The sequence below is a fragment of the Tenrec ecaudatus genome, chromosome 6 (assembly GCF_050624435.1).
Source record: "Tenrec ecaudatus isolate mTenEca1 chromosome 6, mTenEca1.hap1, whole genome shotgun sequence".
Classification (NCBI taxonomy): Eukaryota; Metazoa; Chordata; class Mammalia; order Afrosoricida; family Tenrecidae; genus Tenrec; species Tenrec ecaudatus.
This window is the reverse complement of record NC_134535.1, coordinates 8,488,225-8,511,939: the sequence shown is the minus strand read 5'-3', so window position 1 is coordinate 8,511,939 and position 23,715 is coordinate 8,488,225. Positions and strand designations below refer to the sequence as shown.

Here is a 23,715-nt window from a genome sequence, read left to right as displayed (position 1 = left end):
GGGGTTCACACTCCCTGTCATCCGTTGCCTTCTGCAAACTGGGTGTTCACAATTTAAGCTCAACTACCATTTCCTCATTCGGGGGGGTGGTGGATTTTATTATTTATCATCTTTGGGTCACACAGGCTAGTGTGCTACTTCCATGTGGACTTAGTTGATGCCTCACTTGCTGACTGCTTGTTTGAAGACAAGCCTTTAAGACTCCAGACACTATTCTTTCTGATCGCTGGGCACCATCTGGTTTCTTCACCACACTTTGCTGTAGCACCCGTATCTTCAGTGATCTTCTCATGAGGGCCAGCATCAAGAAGTAGGTGAGCCTACTTCTTAAGGAATATTTTGCCAAGTGGACAAAGATGTAGTTAGTTTCCAATGAGTTAGCCCCTAGCTTATAACAACCCCCATGCACAAGAAAACTCACGCAGGGCTTGGTCTTGTGAGCAAGCTCTTATGAGCCACAGATTTTTCATTGGCTGGTATTTGGACATGTCGTTAGACGCTGTTGAATCAGTTCTGATGCATGGCATCCCTGTGTACAGCACAATGAAACACTGCCTGGTCCTGCTCCATCTTCCCAATTGCAGTTATCTTTGAGTCCCTTATTGCAGCGACTGTCCGTCCATCCTGCAGAGGGCCTTCCTCTTTCTTGATGCCCCTCTGCTTTAGCAAGCAGTCCTCCAGGGAGGACTGGTCTCTCCTGACAACATATCCAAAGTATGTGAGGCGAAGTCTTGCCATGTTTCCCTCTAAGGGGCATTCTGACTGTCCTTCTTCCAAGATGGATTTGTTTGTTTTTTAGGCAGTTCATGAAATATTCTTCAGAAGCACCATGATTCACAGGCATCGATTCTTCTTTGGTCTTCTTTATTCAGTGTCCAACTTTCACATGTAGAGGAGGCCATCGTGGCTTGGCTCAACCATACCTTAGTCTTCAGTGTGACATCCTGGCTTTTAAACACATTAAAGAAGTCCTGTACAGCAGCTTTCTCCAATGCAAGGTGGCTTTTGATCTTAACTCTGCTTTCATGAGCATCGATCGTGGATTCAAGCACGATGAAATCCTTGATAATATCAGTGTTTCCTCTGTTCATCATGATACTGCTACCTGTTGGTTCAATTGTAAGGATTTATTTTTTTACCTTGAGTTGTAATCCACACTGAAGGCTGCAATCCTTGATCTTCAACAGCAAGTGCTTCAAGTCCTTACTTTTAGCAAGCAAGGTTGTGTCATCTGCATAACCAACCAGCCAACCAACCAACCACTCACTACCATCAAGTCAATGTCGGTACCTAGAGGCCTCGTGTGGGTTTCTGAGATTCTAACTGTTTACTGGAGTAGAAAGCCCAATCTTTCTCCCCTGGAGTTGCTGGTGGTTTCAAACTGCTAACCATTGGGATCACAGCCCAACATGAAACCACCACACCTGCATCAACATGAGTTATTAATAAGTCTTTCTCTAATCCTGAAGCCGCATTCTTCTTTATATAATCCAGCTTCTCTTAATGATTTGCTCAGCCTACAGATTGACTAAATGTGATGAGAGGGTACAATCTTGATGCACACCTGTCCTACCTAATTTTAAGCCATACAGTATTCCCATGTTCTGGTCACATGAATGCCACTTGATCTATGTACAAATTCTGCGTGAGCACACGGAGTGTCCTGGAATTCCCATTCTTTTTAAAGCTATCCCTAGCTGTTGTGATCCATGCTCATGTCGTCAGCGAAACACAAGTAAGCATCTTTTTGGTGGTCTCTGCTTTCAGTCAAAGCCCATCCATTTCAGCAATAATAACCTTTGTTCCACGTCTTCTGAATCTAGTCTGGATTTCTGGAAATTTCCTGTCAATGTCCAGCTGCAACTGCTGTTGGACGATCTTCAGCAAAATTTTACTTGCATGTGACGTCAATGATATTGCTCTTTAATGTGAGAATGTATACCTCCGTCCTTGGCTCCACACAAGAAAGAATTCACGCAGAAGCCTGGTTTGTGATCCAAGTGAGTTTTATGAGCGTTAGAAGAAGTTTCAGGTTTACACAGGCACTGGCAGGGCCCCTCATCTTGTGCTGCCTCCCTAGAAGCTGCTCGGAAAGTCAGGAAGGGTGTGGACCCAAAGCTGCAATTCGCCCCTTTTGGAAGTAGCTAGAGATGTCGTCACCTAGTACCACAAAGATTTGGGTCTGTATCTCTTCAGGGGGGAAATGTTAGGTAGCTAACATAGGGACTGGGGCATCCACTGTGCATGCTCAGAGGTTCGAGCTTCTGGCCAGGAAGGGGTGGTACACCTAGGTGGGCGTTACACCTGGATTGGCCCATCTAAGCCAGGTGAATTTGATTCAGCCAATAGGGTCGACCAGTATTGTTGACCACGCCTCCTAACAGGGCCCCTGAAAAGTCAGAGGTTTTGCTCTGGGTTCTGCAGCTGGGCTGCAGTGCGGAGCGGACAGGCTGCAGTCTGTAACTGTGCCGCGTACTCTGTACTCACTTGGATCACAAACCAGGCTTCAGTGTGAATTCTTTCTCGCGGAGTCAAGGACCGAGGTCTGTCTCTCCCCCGAGATCTAACACTTCCAGTGCCTACCTATCAGCTTGTTGAAACATTTCAATTTCATTCCATCGATTCCTGGAGCCTTATTTTTGCCTAATGCCTTCCGTTGCAGTCTGGACGTCTTCCTTCAGTCCCATTGGTTCTTGCTCATGTTCCTGCTTGAAATGGTTTAAAGTCAACTTTTTTTTAAAGGAACTTTTGGTTCCTTCCTGAATCATTCAATATTTTGCTCACAGAATCTTTCGATATTGCAACTCAAAGCTTGAATTTCTTTTCTCCAGTTCTTTCCGTTTAGAATATGCTGAATGTGAAAAAAAAAAAAAGAATATGCTGAATGTCTTCTTCCTTTTTGTTTTTCTAACTCTGGCTTCTTGCCCATTTCATTGTAGGACTTGGCTTTGTCTTCTTGAGCTGGCCTTTGGAATGTTCTGTTCAGCTCTTTGACTCCATCATTTCTTCCATTTGTCGTAGCTGCTCTCTGACTCAGAGCAACTTTCAGAGTCTCTTCTGACACTTATTTTGCTTTTTTTTCCTTCTTTCTTGTCTCTTTAGTGACCTTTTGTCTTCCTCGGGTCTGATGTTCTTGGCGTCCTCCCACAGCTCATCAGGTCTCAGTCATTAGTGGTCAATGCACCAAATCTGTTCTTGAGGAGTTCTTGGAATTCAGGTAGGATATACTCAAGGCTGTATTTTGGTTCTGTGGACTTGTTTTGATTTTCTTCACCTTCCACCTGAGCTAACACATGAGCAATTGATGGTCTGCTCTGCAGTCAGCCCCTGGCCTGGTTTTAGCTCTGTCATCTCTTCCCACAGGTATAGTCACTTGATTTCAGTGTATTCCATCTAGAGAAGCCCATGTGTGTAGTCACCTTTTGTGTTGTAGAAAAAAAGGTATTTGCTATGAGCAGGTCATTGGTCTAGAAAAATGCTATCATGCAATCTCCAGTTTCTTATCTCACCACGGCCGTATTTTCCAACTGTGGTTTCTTCTTGCTTCCAACTTTTGCATTCCAATCGCCAATCATTATCAATGCAATCAATGTGGATTGCACGTTTGTTCAATTTCCAACTGCACTCTTTGGTAGAAACCTTCAATTTCTTCATAACTAACTTTAGTGGTTGGTGCATAAATTTGAGCAATAGTTGTATTGACTGGATTGTATGCAAAGAGATATTATCCTATCACAGAAAGCATTGTACTTCACAATAGATCTTAAACTTTTTTTCTTTTTATTTTAAGGGTTGAGGAGAAAGGGTGAGGTTATTGAAGGGGATACTTTGGGAAAGAAGTCCAAAGGGCTTTTAGGAGAGCTAGGTAGACCTTGAAAGGTCCTATTTGAGGATGAATGTGATACCACTCCTCTTGAATGTGCCCTTCCCAGCAGAGTAAACCATATGACTGTCTGGATCAAAATGGTCCATACCAGCCCATTTCAGCTCACCAGTGCCTAGGATATTAATATTGATGTGGTCCATTTTTGTTGTTTTCCGATTTTCCTAGATTCATACTTTGTACATTCCAAGTTCCAATGATTCAGGGGTGTTTGCTGCTTTTTCTTCTCCTCATTTTGAGCTGTGCCCCATTGACAATGAAGGTTGCAAAGCTTTCCGCCCCCAGGCTCTATCTGTGTCATCATGGCGGGCTCTCCTTTGGGGTGGCAGCTCTTCCTCAGTCGTATTTTGAGTGCCTTCCAACCTGTGGGGCTCTTCTGGAAGGATAGCTGACACCGTCCCGCTGCTCCTCCTGAAGTTCTCCGTATCTGGCAGAGTTCCACTGCTGTTCGTAAAGTTTTCAGTGGCTGATTCCTCCGAAGTGGACAGCAGCTTTCTTCACCACTGTCCGTTCTTGGTCTGGACACTCCGCCAAAACCCGTTCCCTTTGGGTGACCCTGCTGGTATTTGAAATACCAGTGACACAGCTTCCAGTATCACAGCAACACACAGGCCGCCACAGTACGACAAACTGACAGACAGGTGGTGGATATCCGGGCAGAGGAGCCAAGAGTCGCAATTGCGTGTTGTAAGCGCTGGGATGGAGAGATGAAAGAATCTTAGGCTTGTCCAGAGGGCGAGGGGGACCAATGGCTGGGAGAAATTCAACAGGACTTTTCAAAGACCTCTCACTGGGGCTGAGAGTTGACTAGAAGTGTCTGGGGGCGGTGGGGGGCGGGGGAGGTCGTGAAGCAGGGCAGTCAGCAGAAGGAACAATTGGCACAGAGGCACAGAGTGTGCAGAGCATGGCAGAATTAGGCACCAGGGAGAAGTTTAGTGGGGCAGGCGGGTGGGAGAAGAGGGGTAAATAGAGGGCACAAGCCAAAGAAGAGGAAAGGAAAGTGTTGAAAAGGCAGCTCGCTCGCTGCCCAGTTGTGCGCTCTCTGTCTCTCTGTCTCTCTCTCTCTCTCTCTCTCTCTCTCTCTCTCTCTCTCTCTCTCTCTCTCTCTCTCTCTCTCTCTCTCTCTCTCTCTCATTTATGAGCTTCTTAAGGGCAAGGCTTAAGTCTTACTGCTCTGTCACCAGGCCTGTGCCCCCGTCCTGGCTCTGGACATAGAGGGCCCACCAGTGGTGATGCCTCCCTTCCCCTCAGCAAGACCCCAGGAAGACTGTCGGAGCAGTGTGTTCTAAAACCAGGGAAGAAGAGGCCTGATGAGGCCTGTTTTCTGAAGACGAGCACACACTTCTGGTCCACCAGGAGCTCCAGGCTGAGGAATTGGACCCAGTCATAGGATCCTTGTCTCTAAGAAGCAAAAAGAGCCTTCTTGTGGTGGTTAGCTGCTAACGAGTCAGCCCTCGACTCCAGGGGACCCCTGGCACAACGCAAGGAAACACTGGCCAGGCATTCGAACTGGCGTGCTGCCCACGATCCCCTGGGGCTGGTTCTCAGAAGTAGGTTACCCGGCCTTTCTGCCTCATCCACCTTCGCCTGGAAGCTCCGCTGAAGCTTACCCAGCTTCACAGCCTCACACAAGCCTTTACGGGCAAGTGGTGGTGCCTGAACTTGAAGTGCGTTGGCCGGGAATTGAACTTGGAATCAGACGCCCACGGATCCACCCACTATCCGCCCTCCCCTCCCGAAAGGGGTATTGAGGTCCCTTAACCCAAATTTCTTAATTTACATTTGAAGCACAGAAAGGCAGGGCGATTTGATCTGATTTCTAGTTTGGAAACTGACTGACCAGGCTGTCTAGAGCCTGCCCCCTCTTCAGTCCTCTTGTCTCATTAAAGAAAAAAAACAAAACACCTTAAAATTGTATTTTAATGTAGACAGTCCATAAATGTTTCTACTTAAACCATTTTAAGTGCACAGTTCAATGATATTAATTATATCCATCATGTGTGCAGCCACCAGAGCTCTCTGTTTGCAGAACTTTTTCATCACTCCAGACAGAAACCCATGAACTCCTTGAGCAATCATCTGTTGTCCTCCCACGCCAGCCCCAGGGGACCACTCATCAACTTTGCTCTACGCATTTGCCTATTCTAGGTAGTACATATAAGTGGGCTCCTATAATCGTTGTCCTTTTGTGCCAGTCCTAGGGGAGTTTTCACCCCTCAGGGCATTGGCAAGGAGCTCTGGTGGTGTAGGGAATTAGTCGCTGGACTGCTAACCCCCAGGTCAGCAGTTTGAACCCACCATGCGCTCTGCAGGAGAAAGCTAAGTCGGCCTGCTCCCATCAAGATGTACAGCCTCCGAAACTGAACGGGCTCGTTCTGCCCTGCCCTACCAGGTCGCTGTGAGTCAGAGCTGACCAGTGGCAGTGAGCTTGGTTTCAGAGTCAGGCATTCGCAGGTTAGGAAGAGCCTTGAAAATACCTTAAATGTACAAAGTTCTACTTCCCCACCTAGCGCAGCATCTGCCTCGCTTGCCTTCAGCCCTACCCAGCAGGTGGCAGTGGTGGGGCTCTTGTGGCTCACGTTTCCCAAGAAGGTTCGATGTTATTTGTGATCCTTAGGAGGCCGACTGAGTGAACAGGGTGGGAGTGGGGAAGGAGGGGTCTTTCAAAGAGGACTCTCTTGTTTGACAGTTTACAAGAAGCTGGGCAGTGGCTGGCTTCAGGAGGATGGAGGCCATCAATATTGCTGCCTTTCCAATGATCCCATTGGAGGAGGACCTGGCTGTCTCTGAGGATGTGCGGGAAGCAATGAAGAATGCCATCAGGAAGGATTTGGAAGACAACCCACCCAGTATCCTTTTGGTGTTGCCCCCTGCCACTGAGACCAGTACTCTAAACCCGAGTCATGTCATAAAGGGCAGCCAAGCTTAAGCTCTCGTGTCCTTTCCCCTCAAGGCCCCTTCGACTCCGGTGTGGCAGAGTAGAACTGTGCTTCATGGGATTTTCTAGGGCTGGTTTGGGGAAGTAGATCACCGGGCCTTTCTTCCCAGAGGCCTCTGAGTGCACTTGAGCCTGCAGCCTTTCTGGTGGCCGCCGAGGGCATTCACCATCGGCATCTCCTATTGGCTGTGGCCCTGGTAGGATAGTGGTCATGAGTTGGGCTTCCATCTGAATGGTTGGCAGTTCCAAACTGCCAGCAGCTCCGTGAGAGAAAGACTAGGCTCTCCATTCCTGTGAACAGAAACCCACAGGAGGTCGCAGTGAGTCAGCATCGACTAGATGGCAGTGAGTGAGTGAGTGAATGAGTGAGTGAGTGAGTGAGTGAGCGAGTGAGGGAGTCAGTGAGTGAGTCAATGAGTGAGTGAGAGAGTGAGTGAGTCAGTGAGCGAATGAGTGAGTCAATGAGTGAGTGAGTGAGTCAGTGAGTGAGTGAGTGAGCGAGTGAGTGAGTCAGTGAGTGAGACAGTGAGTGAGACAGTGAGTCAGTGAATGAGTCAGTGAGTGAGTCAGTGAGTGAGTCAGTGAGTGAGTGGCCACATTAATGCACTAACCCATTCCGTATATGTCCATGAATGTGCTTTTGTCTCGTTTAAGCCCCCACCTGCCCTCCAAAAATGCCCTGAGAGTCTAGAAAGGTTTCACTTGAGTTTGCTTTACTGAAACAATCCGAGCCTCAAAGGAAGATGTGTTGAGAGTGTTTATCGAAAGAATAAGCCAAAGGGAAAGAAGCGCCTTTTCCTAATTGTCTCCTATTTGCTTACCTGCCAAAGGATTCTGTAGACAGCGAATAGAGAGGCACAACTGAGCCCCCAAGCTTCAGAAGAGATCGCTGCAGACCCAGCCCTTCTTGGTTGGTGTGACTTCAGCTGACCTTGTCTCTTCTCACCTTCCAGCCCCTCCTCCTGGGCCGAGAGTTTGCTCCTCTCTGCGTTGTCCAGGGTCTGCCACCTTCTTCCTGCCCTGCCTCCATTGAGCTGCATCGCATCTCTTACCCTCATTTGTATGCTCAGGACCCACGGCTTCATCTCCGAAGGACCTTAGAACCCATCCAACAGAGACTGGGCTCCCTTACGCCGTTCCCTCTCACCCAGAGCCCAGTGCTTGCCAATCCCAGCTGCCAGCCACCCGAGGTCACGACTGCGCGTCCTGCCATGTGTCTGGTCTCTCAGGAACCCTTCCCCAGACCCGCAAGTCGCGATCCCACCAGGGTTGGCTTCAGAGCTCCTTGCTGGGCCTTGCCCCAAGGTCCTCTCTTTGCGTCTTCATCCCACGTGCACCTCAGCCTGTCTGCTCCGCTTCACTTCCTATGACAGGCCACGCTTCCTCGTCTTCCATCTCTCAAGTAGCCTTTGGCTTGTAAGTAATGGCCGCGAGGCTGACGCACGCGTCATAGGAAAGGAAAGAGGATGTGCAGGCTTTTGCAGAGGATTCTCCCGCGGCCATTTGAGGCTCCGACAGAAAGAAAAGCAGCAGTCACCTGTTCTGTTCCGTTTTTGTTTGACCGACCTGCCTAAATTGTCTGTCTTTTTTTCAACCAACACCATCCGATGTATTGATCTATGGCCTTTGTGGGAGCAGGTCACTAGGCCTTTTCCCCAAGGAGCCGTGGGGGCGGGAGGGGGTGAACTTGGACATCACCCAGCGGAGTGCCTGTCGTGTGGCTAGATCTAATTGTTCCTTTGTAAAGTGACTTGTGTCCAAAGGGATCAAAGGACCGTGGATATCTGCCAAGGATGTGAGTGGGTAGTGAGAGGGTGCGGAAAGGGAGGGTGGTAGTGGCGGGTGGGGGAGGGCTCCTGGGAAGACGCCCCCCGCTGTGTAATCGCCATTCAGAGAGCCTCCTTAGCCAGCCCACCTCCCAGCCTGCATTATTGGCTCCATGGACCAGGTGGACCAAAGGATTACTGAAATTGAGCTGAGCCCCAACCCTCTGGCCAGCCTCCTGGTGAGCGCAGGGAGGGGGCTGACGTGAGGCATGCGGGAAGGGCCAGGAGTCTGTTGGTCCAACTGAGCGATGTTTTCTTCTCACCCTTGGGCTTGTCAAGGTGTGACAGTGCCCTGGGGACCCTCCAGTTAGGTAAACGCCCGTTCATACAATCGAGAGCTTCGAGTCACTTGTAGGAAACATAGCAAACAAAGCAAACACACCCCTCCAATCATTCACACACACACACACACACACACACACACACACACACACACACACATCCATCCACGTGTTATAGGGACAGGTGAACAGGTTAAGCCCCGAGCAGTTGCGTAGCAGAACTCCCACAAGGTGGACGATGGCAGGCCGGCAAGGAGCCCACAGAAGTGTCCTTTTGGCCACCTTGGAATTGGGCAACTGGCATGCATTTGCTTTTGCTTCTTAATTGCATTTAAGATACGTGAGGCATACGTTCAGAACACTCTAAAATACGTTCAAAACTGAGAGCCACAAAGCCATGCCATCCAGCCCATAAGCTACAACTGACGATCCCAGGCGTGGTAGGGCGAGCCCCACAGACGGTTCCCACAGGCAAGGACTTGCAAGCCCAGGGGGCTGGCTGTCGTCACTCCGGTGGCAGAATGTCCCACACGGTGACAGCTGTGTGCTCGATGGAGATCACAGGCCACTTCACTCCAGAACCTGCCTCCCTCGGTGGCCGACGGTGGCCAGTCTGGACAGACTGCCCATGGGTTCAGTGAGTTCTGTACCCAGTAGCCCAAGGAGCTGCATGCCATCATGGAATTCCATCAGCAGGGCCGCGCAGCAATGGCGGTCTTCATCAGAGCCTGAGCTCTGTCATTCGCCATGGCCTCAGCCTCTCCCGGCCGCCTAATGCGCCACTTGTTGCCGTAATGTCCCGCCAGCTTCACTGTCTCTTGTCACCAGACATCAGGAGAGGGACTCAAGACAAGATGAAAATAGGCTTTCGTGCCCCACCCACCAGGCCAAATGACCTGGCCCGCCACCCCGCCCCTCCTCCATCCAGGTTGGCCAGGGACCCCCTAATGCCCCGTTTCTTTTTGATTTTTGAAGGCATTTGAGACATTCGAAGTGGAGAAGAAGGCTTTAAGAGAGAGAAACCGTGGCGTCCGGGGAGACCGAGGCAAAAACCCTTTCTCATAGCTGGGTGGTGGTTTTGTGGGGTGCGGGTTTGTAAAACATTTTAGATCCCACAAGCAATTGAATAGGACTTTGAAAACAAAACATGGAGGGGTGAGGCGGGGTGGGTGTTGTTGTCTTAAGCCCGACTTGTTGACGTTGAGTGTGAAGGGGGCCGCTGCCTCATGAAATCTTCTTAATGCCCCTGGTGGAAGGTGCCACATGCACTGCTGGTGAGGGACCAGACGGGGTGGGCGGAGTCACACAGTTCAGCCGAGACCAGGCTCCACCCAGTTCGGAATCCCTGGCCCACGTGGTGGCTGCTTCCCTTGCTGTTCTCTGGGTCAAGCAGAGGGATGCAGGAGAAGGTGCCTCTGGCTAAGTCAGTGACACCAGTGGGCACTAGTAAAGCCAGTAGTCTCCGTGTGACTGATCAACAGTCCTAGCGGGGCCCTGGTGGCCTAGTGGGTACGGACTGGGCTGTGATCCGAAACCACCAGCCATTCCGTGGGAGAAAGACTCACCTTTTCAGAAACACACAGGGCAGTTCTACCCTGCCCTATAAGGTTGTTAGGAGCCAGCATTGATGCGTGGCAGTGAATTTTGGTTTTTTAATATTTTTAAATCATTTTATTAGGGGCTCATACAACTCTTATCGCAATCCATACATATACATACATCAATTGTGTCAAGCACATTTGTACATTCATTGCTCTCATCATTCTCAAAACATGTGCTCTCCACTTAAGCCCCTGGCATCAGCTCCTCATTTTTCCCCCTCCTTCCCCACTCCCCCTGGTTTTTTAAATTTTTTAAAACATATTTTATTAGGAGCTCTTACAGGAATTACTACAGTCCATAGTACCGCTAGCTCCAGCATAGTTGTACAATTGCTGCCATTAGCCTCTTCTTTCTTTCTTTTTTTATTTAAATAATTTCAGGGGGGCTCCTACAGCTCTTATACAATCCATCCGTTGTGTCAAGCACATTTGTACCTCTGTTTCCATTAGCACTTCAGTACCCGGCCTTTCTTCTTGAACTCCTTGAAGTGGGTGGGGGGGGGCCCTTTCCTCCCTCTCCCACCCTACAGCCCTTTAAGGTTTTTAGTCCTCCTAATGAACATTAGTCAGGCCTAATGAACAATTCTCATTGTAATCACCACCCAGTGAAGGAGCCCCAGGCTTCCTCTTACTTTATTTCTCTTTCTTCCGCAGACAAGGACCTCAAGCCTCAAGTCACACCCTGTGGGCAGGAACACAAGAATGCCAAATCTTCCCTTTTAAAGAGAGTAAGGGGCCTTTTCCATGTCTGTCTCTGGTTTCTGCTGGGCCTGAAAGCCATTTTACCCCACCCCCACCCCCACCCCCCACCCCCGGGGATGGAATACTTGGCGGGAGATCCGGCAGGTGGCATGGCAGCGTTAGTTCTCTTTTGAAAGGCTCTTTGAGGAGTTCCTGAAACTTTAGGATTTCCCACAGCATCCCCAGAGGGCTGACCCAGCTGCGGGATGAGGTTGCTCCCGCCGTCAGCTGCTTGCGGATGTTGAGAGCTGAGAAACAGTGTCTTTAGCATCAGCTCGAGCAGAATTCACCGCGGCTCGAGCAGTGTTCCCGGGGCCACCTCACACACTACTTCCCTACGCAGCTGCTCTGAGTCACAACCTTGTGGCATTGACCATGGAGTCACCTCAGCAAGCTGGGAGTCAGGAGCAGTCCTCTGCGGGTGTCATGTAACTTGATGGTAGCAGGGCCTGACTTCCTGCCTGAGTCCTCAGCCGACTGGCCCGACCTCCCAGCTGCCCAGTTAAGATTCTCCACAGCTTTCAAGGGAAAATAAGCGTGTCTTCCAACCTCTAAATGCTAGGGAATCTGGAACAATAGGCAACTGTTCTTGTCTCCGCCATTCAAGCGAGTGTTTGCGAGTCTGTCCCGCAAAGGCCCCACGTACGCACTGAGGATGGCAGAGGACATTTTACTGTACCGCCCCAAGGTGGCGCAGCCAATAAGTGGTGGAGCTGACATCTGAATCTGGGTAACCCAGTTAGCAGTTCGGTATTTAAAACTGTTTCCTGGGGCCACCTTTGGGTGATAGTAATTGATTTCCTCCTCCCACTTTTCTGCCTTTTTACATTTTTTTCCTTTTTACATTTTTAAAGTCATATTTTAAAAATAATATTTTTTTTAGATCAACGAATTTTCTTTTTTATGTGTGTGGTCAGAAGTATAGCACCGTGTGTACCCCCATCCAGCAGGTCCCACCTCAGCAATTCAGTGACACTTAAGTTGTACAGCTCTTCTCACCCTCCTTTTCCAAATCCTTCTTCCACTTTTGATATGAACTCACCACCCCCGCCCCCCAACTCCAGGTTTCTCATCCAACCTTTTGAGTTGCCCGTGTCGATTTTGATTTCCTGGAGCTGGTTCCTGAAAGCAGGAGAAAGGCAGGGTTTTCTACTCCTGTAAAGAGTTACAGTCTTGGATAATCCAAAGGAGCAGCTCTACCCTGTTGGCTCGGCATCGACTTGATGGTAGTGAGTTTTTGAGTTAAGTTCTTTAAAAGAGCACAATGCGCAAGGCAGAAACTCTTTACTCCTTGAGCTAAATTGTTTGGTTTTTAAGGAACTCTGTTTGCAAGGCTGGCAGTTCAAACCCACCTTCCTCTCCTCTTCTCTGGAGAGAGATGAGACTTGCTGCTCCCATAAAGATTTACCCCCTGAGAAACCCTGTAGAGCAGTGGTTCTCAACCTTCCTTATGCTGCGACCCTTTCATACAGTTCCTCATGTGGTGGTGACCCCCAACCATAACATTATTTTCATTGCTACTTCATCACTGTCATTTTGCTACTGCTATGAATCAGGCGACCCCTGGGAAAGGGTCGTTTGACTCCCCAAAGGGGTCGAGACCAGGCCCAAAATCTACTTGATGGCAGTGGGTTTGGTTAGTTTTTTTTGTTTGTTTGTTTCTTTGATTATTGTTTGTTTTAAAGTAGTAGAGTCATATTTTTTATTCTAAAAGCAATTTAATGGCATGCATCAAGAACATAAAGATGATTATAAGTCTTGGATCCAGTCATAATACCATTTTGAGGATTCTTATTAAACAAACAATCTTTTTTTAAAAGACAACACTATGTTCCACATTGCTAATGACAATGATATCAGTTGGGAAAGTCTTCCCTCACGTTATCAGTAACCAGTAGTTAATTAGATTTTAAATCACCTTCTCAACAGGGTATTATATAATTTTAAAATGATCATTTTGAAGGCAGTGTAGCTACATGAAACATCTAAAGTTAAGGGGATGCCTGCTTAGCGATTCTTAATGGAAATTCAAGTCCAGGGGTACTGGCCAGGGTGGGGTGGGGTATGTCTGTCTTGGCAAAGATGATTTCACTCCTGTTGGTGGGTAAACCAGGTGGGGCAACATGCCATTGAGAAAAGCGCTTAGCGTTACCTACGTAGACTGCCAATTGGAGAGTGCACCTGGTCTGGATATTCCTAATTGGGCACGTTGGATCTAGTTTTCACCCAGCCCTTGGTAATCCAGGCCTAGTGCTACAGGCAGTCAGGGCTGGAACTAGACTTGACTTTAAACACACCTGTAACAGATGAAAGGTGCTGAACCACTCCCTTGGACTTAGGGTGAACCCCTTGAGTGTGAGAACATGTGACTACTCTCCCAAGGTTATGGATTTGGAAGTCCTTCAGAGCTCTTGTTTTGAGAGTGCCCAATAAATGGGCAATTCAAGACTACCGTAGAGTTGCTCTTTTAATACTTGATTTGCTCTTTCCTGACATGTCTTAGTCCAGCAGGCATCGTTATGCTTTTGTGAATGAGAGTGACTGACTGAACGTTTTGTCTCATCGACAGCCCTCATCATTTGTGGCCACAGTATCCAGTCACTTAATCTGTATAGGCCAGCAATCCATGTATTGTATTTTAGTCTAAAATATAATCCATATATTTTAGTCCATGCAGCAGTATTTTAAACTCTATCCCATTGGCAAAATTAACAATACCACTCATAGAACTGCCATGTGCCCCATGCAAATGATTTGTAATGTTCTCCAATCACGATAACGGCATCTCCAAAGTGAACCAGGGACATAGATAGACCATACGTATCTATGAATGGATTTTGAGCTCACATTTAACGATATCCCGAATCTAAGGACAATTAGTTCTTATGATGTGGCCTTACTCAATAGTCTCCCTCATGACGAACTCACTGAAGATAAGGCGCCACAGCAAAAAGTGGTGAAGCAATCAGATGGGACCCGAGTCAGAAAGAATAGCATCTGGGACCATAAAGGCTTGTCTTAACACAGCAGCCATCTAGGTGCGGTGTCAGCTAAGTCCACACGGAAGCACCCCAGCCTGTGTGATCCAAGGATTATAAATAATAAAATCTGAGACTGGAGGAGGCAACTGTCTTAGAGCTTAATTTCTGAGCACCGGTTTGCAGAAAGCTATGAACGACCGTGAAAGCCCCAAACCCATTTGCAGGTCCTCACATGGTCAACTTCCCTCCGGCCATTGACCGGGGATGTGAATAGGCTTGCTATAAGACAGTGTACTGAAAAGTAGAGTAAAACAGATAGAGTTCAGCTAAAATGTAACACCTTTTTAAAAAAAAACATTTTATTAGGGGCTCATACAACTCTTATCACAATCCATACATATACATACATCAATTGTATAAAGCACATCCGTACATTCTTTGCCCTAATCATTTTCAAAGCATTTGCTCTCCACTTAAGCCCTTTGCATCAGGTCCTCTTTTTTTCCCCCTCCCTCCCCGCTCCCCCCTCCTTCATGAGCCATTGATAATTTATAGATTATTATTTTGTCTTATCTTGCCCTATCCAGCGTCTCCCCTTACCCCCTTTTCTGTTGTCTGTCCCCCAGGGAGGAGGTCACATGTAGATCCTTGTAATCGGTTCCCCTTTTCCAACCCACTCACCTTCCACTCTCCCAGCATCGCCCCTCACACCCCTGGTCCTGAAGGTATCATCCGCCCTGGATTCCCTGTGCCTCCAGCTCCCATATGCACCAGTGTACAACCTCTGCCCTATCCAGCCCTGCAAGGTAGAATTTGGATCATGGATGGTAGTTGGGGGGGGGACGACACCTTTTTATATGCTCTCCCTATTGACCCATTTAGAATTTGTTTTCATTTGTAATGGTTTCGGCTTTCTTCTTGATTGAGGTTTTTCTCTATTTTATTTTGTTATTGTTGATTTTTTTTGGGGGGGATACATTTTTCAATTTAAATTCGTATAGAGACAGTAACTGGATTAATAGTTCCTTAGAGTTATGGTAGGGGGCCGGGATTGGGGTCGGGGAAAATGAGGTAATAATAATTCTTACAAGAAAGAAGAAAATGTTCTAAAACGGATGATGCTGATGAATGCACAACTTTTAAATATGATTAAACCATTGCATGGTGTTATATGTGATTACAAAATAAAGGGAAGGGGACCAAGCAAAACATGAGCGTGCACATATTGATTGACGGTATGTGTGTGAGTTCGTCTATATTTGCTGAAAGACTGAAAGGGAAATTACAGTCTACTGTATTTTCTGTGGAACCCAGAACCTGTAAGGCAGGGAGGAAAACTCACATCTCTTCCACAATAGAAACAGACGAGTGGTAAGAATGCGCGCTGTTAAAGGCACCCATCACTTCTGAGACCAGGACAAACACGGCAGTGCTCTCGAGTCCCGGCTCGCTCCGTTTCATTATGGCAATTATATAACTAGGCCTTTGGTCAAGGGACCATGGCTGCTCCTTCAGGTTGTGAAACTTCTGTGTGGTTGGTAGTGGATTCTGACTTAGGGGGTGGATTCTGACTTAGGGGGTGGATTCTGACTTAGGGAGTGGATTCTGACTTAGGGGGTGGATTCTGACTTAGGGAGTGGATTCTGACTTAGGGGGTGGATTCTGACTTAGGGAGTGGATTCTGACTTAGGGGGTGGATTCTGACTTAGGGAGTGGATTCTGACTTAGGGGGTGGATTCTGACTTAGGGAGTGGATTCTGACTTAGGGAGTGGATTCTGACTTAGGGAGTGGATTCTGACTTAGGGAGTGGATTGTGACTTAGGGAGTGGATTCTGACTTAGGGAATGGATTCTGACTTAGGGAATGGATTCTGACTTAGGGAGTGGATTGTGACTTAGGGAGTGGATTCTGACTTAGGGAGTGGATTCTGACTTAGGGAATGGATTCTGACTTAGGGAATGGATTCTGACTTAGGGAGTGGATTGTGACTTAGGGAGTGGATTCTGACTTAGGGAGTGGATTCTGACTTAGGGAGTGGATTCTGACTTAGGGGGTGGATTCTGACTTAGGGAGTGGATTCTGACTTAGGGAATGGATTCTGACTTAGGGAGTGGATTCTGACTTAGGGAATGGATTCTGACTTAGGGGGTGGATTCTGACTTAGGGAGTAGATTCTGACTTAGGGAGTGGATTCTGACTTAGGGGGTGGATTCTGACTTAGGGAGTGGATTCTGACTTAGGGAATGGATTCTGACTTAGGGAATGGATTCTGACTTAGGGAGTGGATTCTGACTTAGGGAGTGGATTCTGACTTAGGGAGTGGATTCTGACTTAGGGGGTGGATTCTGACTTAGGGAGTGGATTCTGACTTAGGGAATGGATTCTGACTTAGGGAGTGGATTCTGACTTAGGGAGTGGATTGTGACTTAGGGGGTGGATTCTGACTTAGGGGGTGGATTCTGACTTAGGGAGTGGATTCTGACTTTGGGAGTGGATTCTGACTTAGGGAGTGGATTCTGACTTAGGGAGATGCCATGTGGATTCTGACTTAGGGAGTGGATTCTGACTTAGGGGGTGGATTCTGACTTAGGGAGTGGATTGTGACTTAGGGGGTGGATTCTGACTTAGGGGGTGGATTCTGACTTAGGGAGTGGATTCTGACTTAGGGAGATGCCATGTGGATTCTGACTTAGGGAGTGGATTCTGACTTAGGGAGTGGATTCTGACTTAGGGAGTGGATTCTGACTTAGGGGGTGGATTCTGACTTAGGGAGTGGATTGTGACTTAGGGAGATGCCATGTGGATTCTGACTTAGGGAGTGGATTCTGACTTAGGGAGTGGATTGTGACTTAGGGAGTGGATTCTGACTTAGGGAGTAGATTCTGACTTAAGGAGATGCTGTGTGGATTCTGACTTAGGGAGATACCGTGTAACAGAGATGAAGTCTTGTAGGCTGTATTCTTTGCAGAGATTGCTTGGTAGAATTTTGCAAGTCCAGCAACTTATTCATTGGGAATACCTTTTTGAACAAGCAAAATAGTGATTATGCACAAGAACTTATCCAGACAGCCTCCAGAAGAATCAAATAAACTATTTCTATGGACAGAGGTGACAGAGAAGGTCAGTGTGTGTCATGGTTCAGAACAAGACCATCACATGCAAGCTCATGTTGAAGCTGCAAATGTTAAGCCCAAACAGGTTGTTGTAACAGAACAGAACACTGCCCCGTCCTGAGCCATCCTCAACCGCACAATTGTTCCTCAGTCCAAAGCCAAAGCATAGCCTTGAGTATGTCCCCCCGGAATTTAAAGACCACCGCAAGGACAGACGTGATGACTGAATACCAATGACCAGAGAGCACATGAGCTGTGGCTTGACCTCGAGAACCTCCTACAAGAAGACCGCCACGGGTCATTAAGAAGACAGCAGCGTGGATGGGAGATGAGACTGAAACTTGCTGTTGAATTTAGAGTAGCTACCGTGACGGAAGAAATGAGGAAGCAAAAGAGCCCCACAGAAGATTGCAAGGGCGGTTCACGAAGACGAAGTACTGTAGTGAAACGTGCAAAGAGCTAGACTTAGAAAACCAACAGGGAAGACCGTACTTGGCATTTCTCAAGCGGAAAGAACTGACGAAGAGACAAAGCGATGCTGATGAATTCGAGGGGCCAAAGACAGAGCCCGGGTGGTGCAGTAGTAGTTAAGCATTGGTTTGCTAACCACAAGGTTGGCAGTTCAGATCCACCAGCTGCTCTGAAGGAAAAGGATGTACTTGTCTGCTCCGGGAAAGAGTTAGCCTTAGAAGCCCTAAAGAACCATTCTGCTCTGTTCTATGGGCTGCTCTCAGTTGGAATTGACTCAGTGGGTGCGGTTTTTATGAGCAAAACACTGAATAACGGAAGAAGCATTGGTCAATCTTTCGCCAATCCAGGAGGTAGGCTCTGATCAAGAACAGATGGTATTGAAGGAAGAAGTCCAAGCTGAACTGAAGGTAGAGGTGAAATCCAGACTCCAGAAATGGATGGAATGGCAATTAAAATATTCCAGTAAATTGCTGCACCTCTGGAAGCACTCCTTCATCCACAAGGAAAAAAAGAAAAGGAAGACAGCTAGCTGCCTGGCCAACCAACTGATCTACATCTGTGCCATTCTAATGAAAGGTGATCCAATAGAACACAGAGCAGTACCATTAATATCAGATGGTTAAAATGTAGGAGCAGGTCCGTAAAAGAATGGATGCAGCAGTATATTGACAGGGAGCTTTCAGAAATTCAAGCCGGTGTCAGAAGAGGACATGGAAAAAGGGATAGCATTGCTGATGTCAGATGGAGGTTGGCTGAAAGCAGATGATAACCAGAAAGTTGCTTGCCTGTGCTTTATTGGCTCCGTGGATCATACAAAATGATGGCGGACACTGTGACGGACAGGCATCCCAGAACACACTGTGCGCAAGTAGAACCTGCACACAGACTAGAAGGCGAATGCTGGAACCCTGCAGCCTGGACTATCAGGAAAACCGTGTCGGGGACGTGAGGAGGATGCTACCCCCGCTGAGCAAGTCATCCGAGAAGCTGGTCTATCTGAAGAAGAGCGAGGCGGCGGACGGGAAGGAAGACTCATAACAGCCTCTGGTAGGCAGCCCGAACACAGAGAGGATTCCCAGCGCCTCCTGCTGGAGATCAAAGACGGGGGCCTCCAGCATGGGTTACAGCTCCACGTTGACCCCATCTCCTCACAGCTGGATCACAAAGGAACACTATGCACCACAAAGAAAAGGGGGGGAGTTTCCAGCGTTTCCTTTTTACTTGGATTCATACCCAGTGTCCAGGGGAGCAGCAGCCAAGGTGCCACGGCATTGGGCAAATTTGCTGCAAGATATCTCTTTAAAGGGTTAAAACACACAAAAAATTTTACTTTGAGGACCAAGATGCACCTGATCATGATATGGTCTGTGGCCTCATCTGCATATAATGAGTAAAGAAGATGGAAGAAGAATTGATGCCTTTGGAGAAGACTGTTGAATACACCATGAGCTTCCAGGAGAATAGGAACCATGGCAGTGGGTTATGCATTGGACTGCCAACTGCGAGGTTAATTGGACTGCCAACTGCAAAGTTAGCAGTTTGAAACCACCAGCAGCTCCGAGGGAGAAAGATGAGTCTGTCTCTTCCCATAGAGTTACAGTCTCAGAAACGCTCAAGGACTGCCCTACCTGATCTTACAGAGTCACTGTGAGTTGGAATCTATTCAGTGGCAGTGAGTTGCTTGCTTTGGTTCCCAGAAGAGTGAACACAGCTGTGTTGGGAATGCTCCTTAGAAGAGTAGGTGGTTGAGCACGTTATAGGAGGGACCAGTCCTTGCAGAAGGACATCTCGCTCGGCAAAGTCAAGGATGACTGAAAAGGAGGACGACTCTCAACGAGCAGTAATGCAGACTGCAACCGTGGGCTTGCCCAGAACAGTTGCAGTTGGCGCAGGACCAGGCAGTGGTTCATGGTACTGCAGCGGTCACTGGGAGTCAGAACCACCCAAACAAGGACTCTCTTTAGCGGGCAGATCGCCAGGTCTTTCTCCCGCGGGACCTTTGGGTGGGTTTGAACCGGCAACCTTGTGAGGTCACCCTATTGTTTTTGTTTAAAAAAAATGGTGGTGGTGGTGTGATACTGTACTGTTTGACGCTGTCCAAATGCCGGGGCCCACGCTCAGACTCTTCTCCCCTGCTTCCTTTGTAGAAAACGGCAGATAAGAATTTGCTGGTGGAGTTGTACCAGTATCCTGACTTTAACCCGTCTGGGCCGAACGAGCTTCCGAATGGGGTGGACTTCTGTGACATGGTGGGCAACGTCATCCGGTCCGAGAGGAACCCCAGCAGTGGCAAGGTGAGGAGAGAGACAGGGGCGCGCTCGTGGGCCAGGCTCTGGCTCAGCTTTACAGGGCCCTGGGGCGCGCACCCCTTCTCCACAGGAGAAAAGGAGACCCAGCCTTTGACGCGTTGACCTGGGGCGAACCAGGTGGCAGGGGACAGAGTGGGGTTCCCTTTAAAGCCTCGTTGCTTCCTACCAGACGGTCTGCAGGCTGTTTGAACTGAGCACCCTCTCGGTGGGTGCCCTTGAACCATCTCCGACTCCTGACGACCTTGTGTCGCGGAGCCTCCCGCCAGCCTCGCAGTCGTTAGGACATCTGAGTCCATTGCTACAGCCATCTCATCCCCCGCTACCAAGCATCTCTGATATCCGTGAGTGTGGAGAGCTGACGAAGGTGGAGAAGCCTTCACCCCACCCTCCCCATTCCGGTCAACTTGACAAGGAGACGGCAGCTTGCTCCAGGTCATAATCTGAGCGCCTTCCAACCTGAGGCCCACGTCTTCCGGGACTAGACCAGGTCCTACCCCGTGGTGATCCAGGCAGTTCCCGTGGACCGATTTTCAAAAGCCGATTACCATAGCTTCTCCCTAGTCTGTCATCGGCTGAAGGAGCCTCTGAAACTTGTCCACCACAGGCGGCCCTTCTGGTACAGGAGAACCTGGTGTTGTAGCTTCCAGCCTCATAGCCATATGCAAGACAGCACCCAGTGACTGCCATCGAGTCGAGTTCAGCTCCCTCTGGTCCTGCAGGGCACAAGTGCCACAGAGTCTCTGAGGCGGTAAATCTTTCTGGGCGCCGACACCCTCCTCTCTCAACAGCAGGGCAGATGGTGCATTTGAACAACCCGGCACTGACCCTGCTGCGGCACTCGGGCCCCCGCAGAGCACCCCAGTAAGACTGAGTATCAAGTTCATGTCCTAAGTCACATGCTGAGCGTCTGCCGATTGAAGAGAGCGGTGAGGGTCTTGTGGAAAGGAAGCAGGGGGACTAAACACTCCATGAGGAGCACAGCTTCCTGAGGGCTTCCTGCTTGCCAGACCCTGTTCTGAGCACCCTGCACGCGTCACTCACACAGTCCCTGAAGAAGGAACTGTTTCCAGCAGGCTTTCCGTTTGCTGCGTGAGGACGCTGAGCACAGAGGGGCATTACCTGGCCCCAGGGACACGCACTTCACTCTCTTTGCTTGACGTCCCACAGTTCACAAGGGAGAGAGCTGGGTTTGAAGCCGGGATGGCGAGACTGCATCTCCTGTGCTGTGGACACGTGATTCGGAGATGGTAGCTGGCCTGGCCCAGGTCTGGTACAGCGGGGGTGTAGCTATGGCTCCCGTGTTGCTCCTGCCACTTGCCACTTGCTGGCTGTACACCCTGGAGCAGCGACGTCACCTCTGTGGTCCTCTGAATTCTCAGCTGAGAGAGAGAGATTGCACTGCATGCTTCCTGCAAGTGTTTGGCAGGGGGATAAGTGAGTTTAGAGAAAAGGCTCGGCAGTGTGTGTGTGTGTATGTGTGTGTGTGTGTGTGTGTGTGTGTGTGTGAACGTGTGTTGCACAGTCAGTTCACGCTAAAGATGACTAGCAAGAAGATGGTGTAATTAAACAAGCCGTGGGACCCGGAGAGACTGGTTCTGAGTGCAGACGATTGTAAGGTTGCGGGACCCCCAGATGCCCTTCAAACGATACTAACGACGACACGCATTGTGTTTCCTTGCAAGTTTTTCTGTGAGAAAAAGCAAGTCCAGAAGTTCCTGTCTTCTCCTTGCCAGCGCGCCATCCTGCTGGATAGCTTCTGGTGGATTTTTCACGAAAGGTACCAGGTAAAACAATCGGATTTTTCTCGCCATCATCTTAAGCTGTGTTTCTACAGGACAAATTCAAGCTGATCCCGTGGACCACCCCCCAACCTCACCTCTTCACTCACTCCTCCCCACCCGTGCCTCACCCATGCACCCGTGCTTTAGCTAGGACCCAGTTTTTAAAACACACACACAACTTGTCAAACCTCCCACTGGCTTGCCCTGTCTCCCCACTTTTCCCCATCTCCTTCTTATTGGATATTGGCTTCCCTTCACCTGCCTTAACACCTGCCCACCCTGTAGCCTATGATTTCCAATTCCATCCCTCCCCCTCCTGCTCCCACCCCTGGGAAGCATCGGAGTCTGTTTCTTTTTGGGATGAAAACCTTTTACCTGATTTAAAAAAACAAACCAAACTGGTCCCATACACTATCTGTCCATTTGTGATTGACCGGCTTCACTCAGTACAATGGCCTCCACGTCGACCGTGGGACACGGCGTTCACAGGTGCATCACTGTTCATTCACGTGGCCGAGCATCCCCGTGTGCATGGACCGCAGTTTATCAATCGTTCTGCCACCAATGGGCACAGAGACGCCTGCCAGAATGTTGCCGTTGTGAACAATGCTGCCACCACCGTGGAGGTGCATTTGTCTGCTGTGTGCTTCTTTAGGTTATCGACTCAGCAGGGGGTGCCGGGTCACATGGTGCTTCTGTTCCCAGTTGTTTGAGAAAGTGCCAAACTGCTTTCCATGGTGGCTGTGCTTTTTTTACAGGCCCCCGCCCACCCCGCCCCATGCCCAGCCCATCACACAGCCTCCCACCTCTTCTCAAGTCTGGCTCTCTCCAGGCTTCTACACTGCTGCACACACGCTCCCCTTTACCTGGAACATTCTCTCAGCTCCACCCCTAGGAGCCCATGGGGCAGTTCCACTCTATCCTGTGAGTCAGAATCGACTCAACCACTACAGCCCGAAGGGACACCAGTGACGGGAGAGGTCTGAGAGTGTTCCAAACCTGAAGCGCCCGTGTCCCCAGGGACACACGACTTTTCTGAGAACAGACGTCTTGGCCAATCAGGAAGCTCTCCACCGGGAGATTCATCTGCGCATGGACCCTAACGCTCAGCGTCGGTGGGCGCAGACATGAGAACAATCGTGAGGCTGGCACAGGGCCCGGCAGTGTTTCCTTCTGCTCCACACGGGCTCGCTACGAGCTGGAACCGACTCGCGTGTCAATGATTGATAGCACCCGGGGGGTGTCTCCCCTCCTCATTGGCTTCAGCTCACCCGCCTCTCAGGAATCTAGAACAAAGGCCAAGTTGCTTTTGTACTGCACCTCCCAGCGTGAGAATCCACTGGATGTGTTTTCCAAACAGTGATATAATCTAGTTAATATTTTAAGGGGACTCTGACAGATTGGGGCACCAGGAAAGGCAGAGAGAAGGGTTAGGAATGGACTGGCATGGTCCATTACACATACATAAGTATTACTAGTGTGTATAAACTCACTGCCATTGGGCCAGCGCTGACTCATAGTGAACCTTCCTGTGGGTTCTGAGACAGGATGTTTATGGGAGTAGAAAGCCTAGTCTTTCTCCCATGGAGCCGCTGGTGGTTTTGAACTGCCGACCCCTTGGATCTCAGCTCAATACTTAACCACTACACCTCCAGGGCTCCAATCCATTCAATAATTCAGTGTACCACCAACCTCACAAAGTGCCAGGTTCCAAATCCCTGCTGGTCCACCACCACCTCCTCCACGTCTTGGTCCTCCTCTTCCTCTTCTTCTTCAACATCAGATTGGG

General features: G+C 49.0%; 1 protein-coding gene across 1 annotated transcript in view; it reads left to right on the top strand.

Moving 5' to 3' along the window:
• Window positions 1-6,579: 6,579 nt before the first annotated feature.
• The window catches only part of FAM227A (family with sequence similarity 227 member A), a 64,048-nt gene continuing 46,912 nt past the window's right edge, over window positions 6,580-23,715 (top strand). The window contains exons 1-6 of the mRNA XM_075553566.1: window positions 6,580-6,732; window positions 8,744-8,826; window positions 9,904-9,955; window positions 17,728-17,816; window positions 19,984-20,130; window positions 21,828-21,929. Of these exons, the coding sequence (XP_075409681.1) occupies window positions 6,609-6,732; window positions 8,744-8,826; window positions 9,904-9,955; window positions 17,728-17,816; window positions 19,984-20,130; window positions 21,828-21,929 (597 nt within the window). The 5' untranslated portion in view covers window positions 6,580-6,608. The remainder of the gene's footprint in view (window positions 6,733-8,743; window positions 8,827-9,903; window positions 9,956-17,727; window positions 17,817-19,983; window positions 20,131-21,827; window positions 21,930-23,715) is intronic.